Source organism: Girardinichthys multiradiatus, chromosome 2 (assembly GCF_021462225.1).
Source record: "Girardinichthys multiradiatus isolate DD_20200921_A chromosome 2, DD_fGirMul_XY1, whole genome shotgun sequence".
Classification (NCBI taxonomy): Eukaryota; Metazoa; Chordata; class Actinopteri; order Cyprinodontiformes; family Goodeidae; genus Girardinichthys; species Girardinichthys multiradiatus.
Window position 1 is genome coordinate 5,739,637 of NC_061795.1, and position 13,979 is coordinate 5,753,615.

At 40.3% G+C, this 13,979-nt stretch overlaps 1 protein-coding gene across 1 annotated transcript; it reads right to left on the bottom strand.

Annotated features, from left to right (window-relative positions):
• Positions 1 to 987: 987 nt before the first annotated feature.
• LOC124879704 (high choriolytic enzyme 1-like) lies at positions 988 to 9,417 on the bottom strand. The gene is made up of 8 exons (XM_047384422.1): positions 9,320 to 9,417; positions 8,050 to 8,095; positions 6,647 to 6,799; positions 6,237 to 6,354; positions 3,892 to 4,070; positions 3,656 to 3,737; positions 1,261 to 1,389; positions 988 to 1,061 (listed from the first exon to the last, which is right to left on the bottom strand). Exons 1-8 carry the CDS (start codon positions 9,383 to 9,385, stop codon positions 1,040 to 1,042), a joined length of 795 nt encoding a protein of 264 aa, XP_047240378.1. The 5' UTR covers positions 9,386 to 9,417; the 3' UTR covers positions 988 to 1,039.
• Positions 9,418 to 13,979: the final 4,562 nt, after the last annotated feature.

Here is a 13,979-nt window from a genome sequence, read left to right on the forward strand (position 1 = left end):
CCAGTAGAATGTCTGATATCAGTGAAAATAAATTGTTTGAAACACACACACATACATTTACATTTGAGAGTGGCCTTTTATTGTAGCCAGCCTAAGGCACACATGAGCAATAATCACGCTCTCTAATCAGCATCTTGATATGCCACACCTGTGAGGTGGATGGGTTACCTCGGCAAAGGAGGAGAAGTGTTCACTAACACAGATTTAGACAGATTTATGAACAATCTGTGAGAGAAATATGCCTTTTGTTTCAATAGAAAACGTCTTAGATCTTTGGGTTTAGCTTATGAAAGATAGGGGCAACAGCAAAAGTGTTGCGTATATTTTTATTTAGTATATGCATGTGTGTGTCTGTGACTATTTAAATATTGTCCACAAAGGAGGTATGCTGGGAGCATTTTCCACAGTAAAATATGTGTGTATTCCCATCCTCTTTAGCTGGGAGGACTGTTAGAAACTAAGTGTTTGCCAAAGAAAACCTGTTAGCAAGCACCTTATCTTCAGTCTGTGACATACTCACAGTTACACAGACTTCTCTTTCTGGAACGGAAAACAGAATGTTTCTCCAAATTCAGGATTAACGTACTCAGGGTTTTTGGCTTCATACAGTCTCTGATCAGTTCTTAATGTCTTACAACATTTAGATGCATCCCTAGTCTAGCCCACCTGTGTCAAATGGCTGGATTACCTCCTCATCGGGTTCTACAGAATCCTGCAGACAAACGTTTTATGTGATAAAGATGTGTGGAAGCACACAGACCTTTAAAAGTTGCAGGACACTGGCCCTCGAGGACTAGAGTTTGAGACCCATTGGATAATTGAAGATTCCTAAAAGGATTCTTTAACATCATATACACCTATGTATTTTATATAAATACATGGGTGTATTTATATAAAATATGCCTTTTAACTTCAATAATTCAATACTAGACAGTTGATTCATTAGGTGTGGCAGTGAAGTATTTAGTAATGCACAAAGAGACCTGGTACATGTTAAAGTTTATTGAAGACTCTTAGACAATATCTTGAGAAACGACTCCTAAATTGTCAGGATTTGTTGCCTGTTGGGAAACAAGCAGACATAATTAAAACGAAATATGTAATTGATTATAAAAACACTTTCATAAAAAATAACAGCATTTATGTATACTGTACGGATCATAACATCCAACAGATCTAAATAAAATTATTCTAAAAGCAAAACCCTATTGCTCCCTAAACTAATATGGATGACTTTATTCTTAAATATGTTGTTCTTACTGTTTACAGTTGTACAGTCTGTTCAGTCTGTTGATGTCGTTCCTGCTCATCTGAGTAGCCGTTCCGATAGAAACACTAGAGTCAGGAATAGGAACCATTGTGGGCTGATTGTTTGCAGAGAACGCATACCTGGAATAAATACAAAGGTTTATCTGTTTTAGTGCATAAAGAAAACAAATAGACTTCAGCAAGTTTTCTAGATTGCATCAAATCTCTTTTTGTAAAATCTTTTATTGAACAAAGTTTTTGAAGAAGCTCAGAGTGAAATAATTTAGCTGCTCACCAGACTGTTGTTTTTGTATGTTGTCAAATTCTCCTCTTTATGTTAACTGAAATTTATTCAACTTAAACAATTTCCCCATTTATGTTTTTTATTTATTTTAAATCTTTTATTTTTTCATTTTTGTTCAAAGATTTTGGCACAAAATGTAAATGGACTGAACACATAAAGCGCTCTTCCAACCGTACAGACCAATCAAGCGTTTTACACTAGAGCCACATTCACCCAATCGCACAAACACACACACATTTATATGCTGACACACAGATTGCTAGGCAACTTGAGGTTAAGTGTCTTGCCCAGCGACACACCCATTGACATGTGACAGGAGGAAGCTGGAATCCAACCCACAACTTTCAGATTTCAAAAGTCTACCAACTGAGCTGCAGCTGCCTCAAAGTGGTATGTCATAACCTTTTGGTCTCAGAACAACTCAGCCTCTTTTACAGTTGTGCTCATAAGTTTACATACCCTGTCACAATTGTATTTTTTCAAAGAATATGAATAATAATACAAAAACTTTTCTTTTACTGATGGTTAGTGATTGGATAAAGCTATTTAATAACAGACTGACCCCTGCAGGTCTTGGGGACAACAAAAAAATATTCAAAGGATCTGCGGAGAAGGTGGATGAAATGTTTAACAGGAAAAGAATTAAAAAAGATATTCAAAGAATTGAAAATGTCAACGAGCAGCCTTCAGACTCTGATAAGTGGAAACTGAGTCATTCTGTTGAAATTAAGCCACAGTTCATTGAACCAACAAAGATTTCAGCTACAACTGTCAGGAAATAATTTGGGATACTACAGAGCCCGGAAAGTGTCAGCAGGTAAAAAAAAAAAAACAAAGCCGGTGGAAATCCGTGCTCACTCACTCAGTACAATCAGTTTAGGAAAGCTGCACGGATTTCCACTGGCTTTGTTTTTTTTTTTTTACCTGCTGACACTTTCCCGGCTCTGTAGTATACAAAGAAAAACTCACAAATAACTTCAGCTGGCATACAGAACTCTCTGTAAAAACTGATGTGGTTTTTCAAGATGGACAATAAGTACGCCCTTGGAGAAGGACAATTATACACTGTTGTCACAAAGAAGCTTGCTTACTATACAACAAAAGACACGGGCTCAAGTGTCAAAACTTTGTAGCATTTATGGCCACAACCATAAATGTTACAGTTGGAAATAAGTCAGAAGGGTTTATGAAGAAGAGTAACATCATCCCTATTGTAAAACACTGAGGTGTATTGTTGTGTTTTAGGGTTGTATGAGCTATACAAGCACCAGAAGCCTGGTTAAGACTGAAGACAAGATGAAGGCTCCATGTTATCATAAAATACTGATGAAGGATGTACTTGGACATTTCATCATGACAGTAATTCAAAATACAAAACCATGTTGACCTGTCATTGGCTTCAGGTGGAAATAGTGAAGGTTCTGCAGTGACGATGTCAGTCTCATGACCTGAGCATCATTTAGCCACTATGGGAAGATCTCAAACTTACATTTGACACAAGACAGCATGAGAGTTACAGAATGTGGGTTTTTTGTGTAGAACAATGGCAAGCTGCAAAATGTAACTTCCTTATCCACAACTACCTCTGCAGATTGGTGTTAAAGGAGCAATGCATGGTATTAAGAATTAGGTAATGTAAACGTTTGATCAGGGTCATTTGGGTTTTTTCTATCATCATCATTTAAAAACAGCAAACACAATTGTTTGTTAATAAATAGCTTCACCCAACAACTAACAAGTGACAGAAAAGGTTTTGTATTTTTCTGTTTTTTGAAAAATAACAAAAAAATGAGAAATTCTGCTAGTGTATATATATTTATTGCTTGGAGAGCAATGTCACCTGTGTATTTTATGATGTTTCCTATTCCAGGAAGTTTTCCTGCATCTCTTCTAACTTCTGTTCACAACATAAAATTCTGAAGACTGAGGCAACAAAACATTTACTTTCGTTTTCTGTTCCTTTGGTGTTTTTGTTTTGTTGCTACATTTTAACTTTCCATTTTCTTGGTTTGTTTATGTCCTAAAGGAGCACCCTAACCACATTAAACAGAAAAATGGAAGTTGGTTGCAGGTTATCTAAAACAACAAGAAGCCTCTCCAAACCTGTGGTACTGCATGACAGAGTTGTAGTCATAGGGGGTGTTTAAGTTCAGAGTGTCGAGCTTGTCAAAGGCGTACGCCAAACCTGGGAGAAAAAACACAATTATATCAGCTCATAGGAAGTCCTGTGTGGGTCTAAGGCAATTCTGATAGACTGTAATTTTAGCATGACAGATTTTACTCCAGTACTTGTTATCAGAACTGTAACATGTGTTGTGCGTAATGGCTCAGACTCTAACCAGACTGGATGTTCTCCCAAAGGACTCTGATGTACTGATCCCTGTCAGAGCGGCACTGCTCATGGTTGAAGCCAAGGGCGTGGAGCAGCTCATGCTGGACAGTGCTGTGGTATATGCAACCGGCTCGATCCAGCGACAAAGTCTGGGCATAACCTCGGCGGCCAACGTAGGAGTAACAGCTGTGTTTTTGCAAGAGAAATATGGTAACCTATACAGGTTTCTCTGTAAATTATATATTGCCTTGAAAAAGTTTTTATACCCCATGAACTTTCTCACATTTTGTTGTGTTATAATATTATTAATAAAAACACAGAAGGTGAGCAACACTGCTGCTAAATGTATCTGCATAGTCCAGACCCTTGGTTACACTGTTAAAAAAAATCTGTCTTCCAATTTATTGTACAACTGAATCCAAGGAACGTACTTCCACAAAGGTTATTCAAACTTCTTCTATCTTCTCTACTGTTTTGCAATACATGAAAGCTGCACAAATTAGTGTTTTTCTGAAATGGTGCTGAAATGCTTACTACATACTGGTTTTGTGCTAATTGAGATAAGTACAAATATTCTCATTCTGTAACTGGAAGTATTTTTCTGATCGTTATTAAAAAGAACCCATTGTGTTCAAATCTCTGTGTTAGTATACACTCACTGGCCACTTTATTAGGTACACCTATCCAACTGCTCATTAACGCAAATTTCACATGGCAGCAACTCATTGCAGTTAGGCATGTAGACATAGTCAAGACGATCTGCTGCAGTTCAAACTGAGCATCAGAATGGGGAAGAAAGGTGATTTAAGTGACTGAACGTGGCATGGCTGTTGGTGCCAGACGGGCTGGTCTGAGTATTTCAGAAACTGCTGATCTACTGGGATTTTCACTCACTACCATCTCTAGGGTTTACAGAGAATGGTCCGAAAGAGAGAAAATATCCAGTGAGCAGCAGTTCTGTGGGCGCAAATGCCTTGTTGATGCCAGAGGTCAGAGGAGAATGGCCAGACTGGTTCGAACTGATAGAAAGGCAACAGTAACTCAAATAACCACTCGTTACAACCAAGGCATGCAGAAGAGCATCTCTGAATGCACAACACGTTGAACCTTGAGGCGGATGGGCTACAGCAGCAGAAGACCACACCTGGTGCCACTCCTGTCAGCTAAGAACAGGGAACTGAGGCTAAAATTTGCACAGGGTCACCAAAATTGGACAATAGAAGATTGGAAAAACGTTGCCTGGACTGATGAGTCTCGATTTCTGCTGCGACATTCAGATGGTAGGGTCAGAATTTCAATTCAATTCAATTCAAAGATACTTTATTGATCCCCGAGGGGAAATTAGAATTCCAGTACAACCCATCCAAACATACATCATGACACAAGACAAGGGGGGGACGGGTCACCGAGGCTTTGCTGCCCACTCACAGGCGCTACCCTTGCTAGATGAGAAAAGAGGCCACATTAGGTAAGTAGAGGGAAAAAATCATATTTCACACTTTATCCTTAGCAGGATACAGTTTGAGATTGCAAAAAACCTCAGCACAAAGAAGCAACAAGTTGACAAAACAACATCATGCCGGGAACGGTGTAGGTGGTGTGAGGGGGTGCATATGTTTATCTTGAGCATGTGTGTGTGTGCAAGTGAGTGGTGTCAACAACATGAAAGCATGGATCCATCCTGCCTTGTATCAACGGTTCAGGCTGGTGGTGGTGGTGTAATGATGTGGGGGATATTTTCTTGGCACACTTTGGGCCCCTTAGTACCATTTGAGCATCGTGTCAACGCCACAACCTACCTGAGTATTGTTGCTGACTATGTCCATCCCTTTATGACCACAGTGTACCCATCTTCTGATGGTTACTTCCAGCAGGATAACGCGCCATGTCATAAAACACCAATCATCTCAGACTGGTTTCTTGAACATGACAATGAGTTCACTGAACTCAAATGGCCTCCACGGTCACCAGATCTCAATCCAATAGAGCACCTTTGGGATGTGGTGGAACGAAAGATTTGCATCATGGATGTGCAGCTGACAAATTTGCAGCATCTGTGTGATGCTATCATGTCAATATGGACCAAACTCTCTGAGGAATGTTTCCAGTACCTTGTTAAATCAATGCCACAAAGGATTAAGGCAGCTCTGAAGGCAAAACGGGGTACAACCCGGTACTAGCAAGGTGTACCTAAAAAAGTGGCCGGTGAGTATATTTTGAAAAATATATGCAATTACATATATTCTGCAAATGTGTAGTCCTTGGATGGATGTACTTATTGTGATATTTCAATCTGGATGAAAAAGTGCAGACATGTGTAGATTACACCAATGAGCAATCACTGAGTTTTACCCGTTGTGGGACTGGATGCTCAGATAATCTCTCTGGCCGGTCCATTTGATAAAACGGATACAAGAGACTTCAGTGAAAGACTCCAGGCCTCGCTCAATGATAGAGAGCTCACGAGACGCTACAGGAAAACAAAAAGGAAAACAACATCCTTTTCAGTAAAAGCCATTTCCTTCATACCAGATTATTGTCACTGTATATGTTTATGGACTATTTAAGTGAAATTGGTTCTCCTGATGACAAACCAGTTTTAGAATCAGAAATGACACAGCATTCTGACAGTCTGGCATCACACAATGCTTCCATAGCAAATATTCTGCATAAATTTCAGTTACTTTTATCAGCATAATCAGGTTGAATCTAAAGTCCTCATATTCTACTGAATATTTGCTATATTTTCTTCATAGATGTACTGTAGTGGTTGGCGATGACATAGGGCACGTAGACATTTCCATCAGCAGATCTGGGCCACATGCAGCCGCTGGAAGTACACTGATCAGCATTCCTCTCGTTTTCATTGTCGTAGGCAATGTCATCTATCACAAGAGGCTCATCCTCCGTGTGCACTGTTAAAGAACATTTACAGTTAGTCAATTTACCACATACAATGAATGTCACAAGTTTACATACATAAATATTATGTTCATTTCGAAAAATATGCATTGAACAGTTTTTTTTTTCAGCATGGAATGACTGTATAAAAAGCAACAACTATCAGAACCAGAATCAACTTTTTCGGCCAAGTTTGTGTGTACAAACAAGGACTCTGGTTTCCATCGCTCACGTCGTATATCAACGTTAAATGTGTTAAAACACCTAAATAAGTAAGGACCACGAGCAGCATGTACAAGTGTGTTTTTTAATATAAATGAGAAGAAATCTACTGCCAAATTGTTCAACTTTACCACAAATCAACGGCTAAATGGTTGCAACTTAGAAACAGTTCTATAATCCTAAACACATACCTGAACTGGCTTCGGACTGGATAAAGCAGGGCAACATTAGGCTTCTGTCTCAGACCTCAAAACTATGTGCTGTGCTTAAAAGCCTGGTCCATGGCAGAAGACCACTCAGATTCAATGAGGTGTACCAATTCTGGTGGGAATGGTTTTTTTGGTCGTGGCTTCAAAAACATGTGGTTTACAGATTGCTAAGGACATTTATCCAAATATTTCTGCGTGTATATGTGTATGTATGGATAAAAGGACATTTAAAATAAATTCAAACTGGCTCATCCAGTTCTTGGTTTTCAGTTGTTAGATGTATTATCATTCCACACTGAAAAAAAGAAAACTTCATAATACATATTTAAAATCCTAAATTAATAGAGTTATGCCCATGATCAGTGTGTGTAAGCTTTGGCACAGTATAAAACAAATTGTATAAATCTAAGTATTTGTAAACTGCAGGACTGCAATGAAACAGGATGTAAAATGTATTAAAGTAAAGCACACAGATGGTAAAAAGCAGTAAAATAGTTGAGTGGAAAACAACAATATTCATTCATTTGTAGTTTAGTTGGAATATAATTGGACTGCTAATGAAGGTCAGGTCTGGGTTTCTTAAAAAAACGCTTAACAAAAACATTTAACAACCAGTTGTTGATTACTGGCCAACAGTACAGACCAGTTTAGTTGAACAAATCCAGAGTTGCTGTAAGATACGTTATTGTTATCACATAAAGGGAGGGAAAACATAACTAAAACTACAAAACTGCATTTTAATAAATAAATAAAAACGTTTATAGTTACATAGAAGAGAAACAATCCTGACTTTTCTAACCACATGTTAGGACTGATTGTTTAAAGATTCTTACCAACATCCTTGTTGGCCCTCCACAGGAGCTCAGAGACAGACAGTTCCTGTGTCAGACAGAGAGCATCAGTTATTTCTCACTGAACGGTAAAGTTCGCTCATATGGATAGGTTTACAGCACTTATTACCAGCAACAAGTAGGGGTATACTGTTTACAAAAATAGTAAATGGTCTGAACCTATTTAGTGCCTTTCTAGTGGTAGAATACAAAGGACCTTTATTGTCCCTCAGTGGGGAAATCCAGGTGTACCAGCAGCAACGTGAAAGGCAAATGGAAGCATGGAGATTTACACAAAGGTAAAAATATAAAAACCAAAAAAAGAATAAGACTGTACAGTAAAGGCAAATTTACAACACAAGGAAATAATATGATACATGGATCATAGGCTACTAGGGTTTAGGTGCCATGCCCAAGAATCTAACTACAATTTTCTAAAATAAAAGATGACTACGCTTCTCATGGAGCCACAGCTACCCCAAAACTCTAAATCCTCATATTTATAAAAATGTTATTATTATTAAGCTTTGAATTTGTTATTTAATAGTGTTTAACAAGTTAAAGCTTCTAAACCGAAATAGTTTGTTTCTATCAAGTTACCTTGATAGCAGTTTAAATTTACAACGAAATTCACACAATTGGATATGATTAATGAAAATGATGTATGTGCTCAATTATGTCCAGCTGTCTAAAATAAAGCATTGGAATCACAGCAGTGCAACAAGACTTGAAAATTCAATTACTCTCCAATTATTTATTTAACTCTGATTCATAACCAGTGTGACCTCAAGACCTTTTACAAGACAAGCAGCTCTGATTCATCTCTAGAAATATAGAATCAAATAAATCAATGCAATCCAATAAAATTCAATCATAAAGACTGATTTAAATGCAGTTATATACTTTCCACCTGAATAGATCTTTGTGGGTTCATGTAACGTCTGCAAGATGACTTGTGCACTGGATTGTTCGTACAAGTCTATCAAATGCATTGCAATCTACTACTGTTGCATTGTGTTTTTGGTTTGTTATTGTTTTCCAATTTTTCTTTTTATTTACACTTTTATTTGTTACTTTAAAAAGTTCTAAGACTGATGTTGCAGCATTTAAAGTGTACTACTAGATAAATCAGGATTTTTCACACTAAAAATGCATAGCTGAAACATTTTAGGACTCAGCTACTATATTGTACTATTGAATTAGAAATTTCTCCCATATATACCTTAGTAGCACGTTTTGTCATTTAAATTCAACCCTGATGGCACATCCTCACCTTCTCCTCCTCTGCCCAGCAGGATGTGAAGACCACCAGAAGGACGATAACTTTTAACAAGACCATGTTACTAGCCTGCAAAGTACAGCACAGAAACCTAGATCTCTTTTGGACTCCCATTTATATAGCACAGTATATTTACACACTTGTGAAATCACATTTGTGTGCTTGGTGATTACAGGCCCATTGCCTTGAAAACAGGCTGTCTATTCCCATGTTGAGCACACTAAGAGAAAAGTGTCTGAATGAGCAAAAATTCTGCTGGGAGAGTCAGCACAGGGTACATCTGGATGTTTGTTGGGGAGAAGCAAGAAGCATTTCTTTTGAAATTTTTAATATAACTAATGGGTTTAAAAAAAATATTTTTTAGCTTTTGGTTTGTACGTGGGTTATCCCGTATTTATGTACACTCCAACAAGCTGCTACTGATTTCCAGTTTTACTGGTTTCTTTGAGGTCTTCTCTGTCGGCTCTAGTTTTGGCCAATTTCAACTTTCTTTCTAAGGACTGTGACACATAGATAATCATTTAAAGAAACTTTGTTTTGAACGTGACAAACACTGAACATGCAAGACAAACAAAGGTCTTTCAAGATTATGCCCATCTGTGCTCAAAGCATATTTCCCTAACCTTTACCTGCTTATTAGAAAACTCACAACAAAGTGCATCAAAGGAACATGCTGTTTGTGGTGCATTTAGAGTTCTTTGCAAAAGTATATCTACCCTATAAACCTCTAATTTTTACGTTAAAACAACGGTTCATTACAAAGCTTCTGGAGAATGTGATGGCTGCTGAAGAGTTGATTCTGGAGTTAATCCTGGATTAGCATATTCAGGTGTTAGGATGACCCAGTCAAATCCAGATGTCAATTCAATTGAGAATTTGTTGCAAGACCTGAAAATTGCTGTTTGCAGACACAGAGCTAAAGCTATTTTACAAAGAGGAATGAGGATAAATCTCAGTCTCTAGATGTACAAAAGAGGTGAAGATACATCACAAAATATCTGCAGTTTCAGCCTGAGGTGATTCTACAAAGTATCTCTTCACTTGGGGAAAGGTGGAGTCACCAGAATGCCCTCTGTGCCAGAAGAAAGGAACTCTTGAGCACATCCTCAGCAGCTTTCCAAGAGCCCTGAGTGAAGGCGCTACTGCTGGCGTCATGATCAGGTCCTCAAGGCAACAGGGGATAACTTTCATAATGGGATAAGCTCTGTAAGAGCCTTCGTCCAGGGAAGACAATAATGTTTGTCAGAGCCGGGGGAAAGGCCATAACATCTGCTTGGAATACCTCCTCTGGACAGCTGGCAATGGCTCATGACTGGGAATTGAGAGGTGACCCGGGAAGGCAGTTGAAATTTCCTGAATCAATTGCAAAAACATTGTTAAGGCCAGATGTATTCACATCAGGAGCCGAGAGGCAGGTAATTCTCTTGGAGCTCACTGTGCCTTGAGAGGACTGAATTGAAGAGGCTAATGGGAGAAAGAGGGCGAAGTATGCCGAGCTAATGGAGGAGTGCCGGAACAAAGGATGACGGGCAAAGTCAACCTATCGAGGAGGGTTTGTGGGACATTCCCTCTGCAGGTTTTACAGGATGCTGGGCATCACTGGAGCCTGGCAGCGAAGGGCCATCAAGTTGGCCACTGACGCAGCAGAAGTAGTGTTGAGGTGGTTGCGGATCAGGATAGGAGAGGCAAGGGTAGGGTAGCCCTTCCTGGGCACAGGCTGGGGTTTGATCAACACTGGTAGGGTCACCTGGCGAAGGGGGTCTGATTGTTGAAAGACCCAAAAGCCCCTATGATTCCAGGATACCAATGATGCATCCAGGAGATCCACAAGATGGTGTATGTTGAAGGGTGGGGTTGTACACAAATGCATGTCACAGTTTTTTGTTTAAAAATAATTCATATTGTAACTTGTACTTCATGTTTACAGTGTACCACAAACAAAAAAGTAGGAGTTGTCATGTATTTTTCAGTATTTGACCTCATCAAATACTGCTTTTCTTCTGTTGCACATGCTGATTGTTTTTGACTGAAAGTAAGGAATCTGTTACCACTTGAATGGAGGTAAAACATCTGAAATAGACTTCACACTCTTAACTTATCCATGTTTACGGGGGCAATGGATGGGGCCATGTAGTAAGAAAAACCCTTCTTGCAGCCAGAAAACTGAAGATGGCTAGTTTTCCAGGACTACAACAACTAAAGATACACCACTAAGGCAACATAGCCAGGCTTCAGAACTCAGTACTACAGAAAAAAGTACTAAATCATCTTTTGTTTTACCTATTTTACTCAGTGATTTTTAGACAGTTTTTTTTTTTTTTCAGTTTAGCCTTTCTCTATAAATTAAAATACATCCCTGGCCAAGGGGTCTGCCAGACGTTCCCAGCAGACCCTCACTATGCGCTCGGGCCTGCCAAGTCTGTCTGGCTTTCTCCTCCCCCAGCGGATCCAACTCACCACCAGGTGATGATCAGTGGACAGCTCAGCCCCTCTCTTCACCCGAGTGTCCAAAACATGCGGCCGAAGGTCTGATGATACGACAACAAAGTTGATCATTGACCTCCTACCTAGGGTATCCTGGTGCCAAGTGCACTGATGGACACCCTTATGTTTGAACATGGTGTTCATTATGGACAATCCGTGACTAGCACAGAAGTCCAATAACAAAACACCACTCGGATTCAGATCGGGGAGACCATTCCTCCCGATCACGCCTCTCCAGGTGTCATTGTCGTTTCCCACGTGGGCGTTGAAGTCCCCCAGCAGAATAATGGAGTCCCCGGGAGGGGCACTGTCCAGCACCCCCGACAGGGACGCCAAGAAGGCCGGGTACTCTGCACTACCACTCAGCCCGTAGGCCGAAATGATAGTCAGAGACCTCTCCCCAACCCAAAGGCGCAGGGATACGACCCTCTCATCCACTGGGGTAAACCCCAACACGAGACGGCTGAGCTGGGGGGCAACAAGCAAACCCACATCAGCCCGCCGCCTCTCCCCGTGGGCCACTCCAGAGTAGAAGAGAGTCCAACCTCTCTCAAGGAGATGGGTTCCAAAGCCCACGCTGTGCGTGTAGGCGAGCCCGACTATTTCTAGTCGATATCTCGACCTCCCGCACAAACTCAGGCTCCTTCCCCCCCAGCGAGGTGACATTCCACATCCCTAGAGCCAGCCTAAGCATCCAGGTATCGGGCCACCGAGGTCTCCACCTTCATCCGCCGCCCAATCCTCTTTGCACCGGTCCCTCACGGTTCCCCCTGCAGGTGGTGGGCCCACTGGGGGATGGTCTCGCGTCTCTCGTTCGGGCTTGGCCGGGCCGGGTCCCGCGAGGAGCAACCCGGCCACCAGGCGCTCTCCGACGAGTCCCGACCCCAGGCCTGGCTCCAGGGTGGAACCCCGGCTCCACCACGTGCCTCGATTCTGTAGTCATCGTGAGGGATTCTCGATAGCTTAACTGAATCAAAATAGTGCTAACACTGATCAGGTCCTAGTAACTTCTAATGATACCTCACTTACTGAAGAGCTAGCTGACATGTTCGGAAGGATGTCAGTAAATTTATTTGTAATAGTGTCAATTTTATTTAAAAAGAAATTAAGTAGGGCTTCTCTAGATGTGTAGAGCGCCATTTTCTTTCCAGTTTCCTAGCATTATGCTTTAAACTATGTAAGTCAGAATTAAATCAGGGAGCAAAACTCCTAAATTGTTGATTCTGTATTCTCCTAATTTTATCCTCATACTTTCTTCAATATACATACCTTTTATACTTCACATTGTTGCTCTGCACTAATGTAGATGGTGACAAAACCTTCTTTTTCAAGGGGTTTACACTGTCTAATGCAACATGCAATGAGTAGTAACACCATGAACTAAAAAACTATTTGTGAGGGGATATACAGGTCCTTCTCAAAAAATTAGCATATTGTGATAAAGTTCATTATTTTCCATAATGTCATGATGAAAATTTAACATTCATATTTTAGATTCATTGCACACTAACTGAAATATTTCAGGTCTTTTATTGTCTTAATAAGGATGATTGTGGCATACAGCTCATGAAAACCCAAAATTCCTGTCTCACAAAATTAGCATATTTCATCCGACCAATAAAAGAAAAGTGTTTTTAATACAAAAAATGTCAACCTTCTAATAATCATGTACAGTTATGCACTCAATACTTGGTCGGGAATCCTTTGGCAGAAATGACTGCTTCAATGCGGCGTGGCATGGAGGCAATCAGCCTGTGGCACTGCTGAGGTCTTATGGAGGCCCAGGATGCTTCGATAGCAGCCTTTAGCTCATCCAGAGTGTTGGGTCTTGAGTCTCTCAACGTTCTCTTCACAATATCCCACAGATTCTCTATGGGGTTCAGGTCAGGAGAGTTGGCAGGCCAATTGAGCACAGTGATACCATGGTCAGTAAACCATTTACCAGTGGTTTTGGCACTGTGAGCAGGTGCCAGGTCATGCTGAAAAATGAAATCTTCATCTCCATAAAGCTTTTCAGCAGATGGAAGCATGAAGTGCTCCAAAATCTCCTGATAGCTAGCTGCATTGACCCTGCCCTTGATAAAACACAGTGGACCAACACCAGCAGCTGACACGGCACCCCAGACCATCACTGACTGTGGGTACTTGACACTGGACTTCTGGCATTTTG

What these genes read in the sequence shown, in the direction of transcription:
- LOC124879704 (XM_047384422.1), bottom strand. Translation starts at nt 9,385, where the DNA reads ATGGTCTTGTTAAAAGTTATCGTCCTTCTGGTGGTCTTCACATCCTGC. An exon ending in GCTGGGCAGAGGAGGAGAAG is followed by an intron (nt 8,096 to 9,319) that starts GTGAGGATGTGC and finishes TGTCTGACACAG; the next exon opens with GAACTGTCTGTCTCTGAGCT. An exon ending in TGTCATCGCCAACCACTACA is followed by an intron (nt 6,355 to 6,646) that starts GTACATCTATGA and finishes GTTTTCCTGTAG; the next exon opens with CGTCTCGTGAGCTCTCTATC.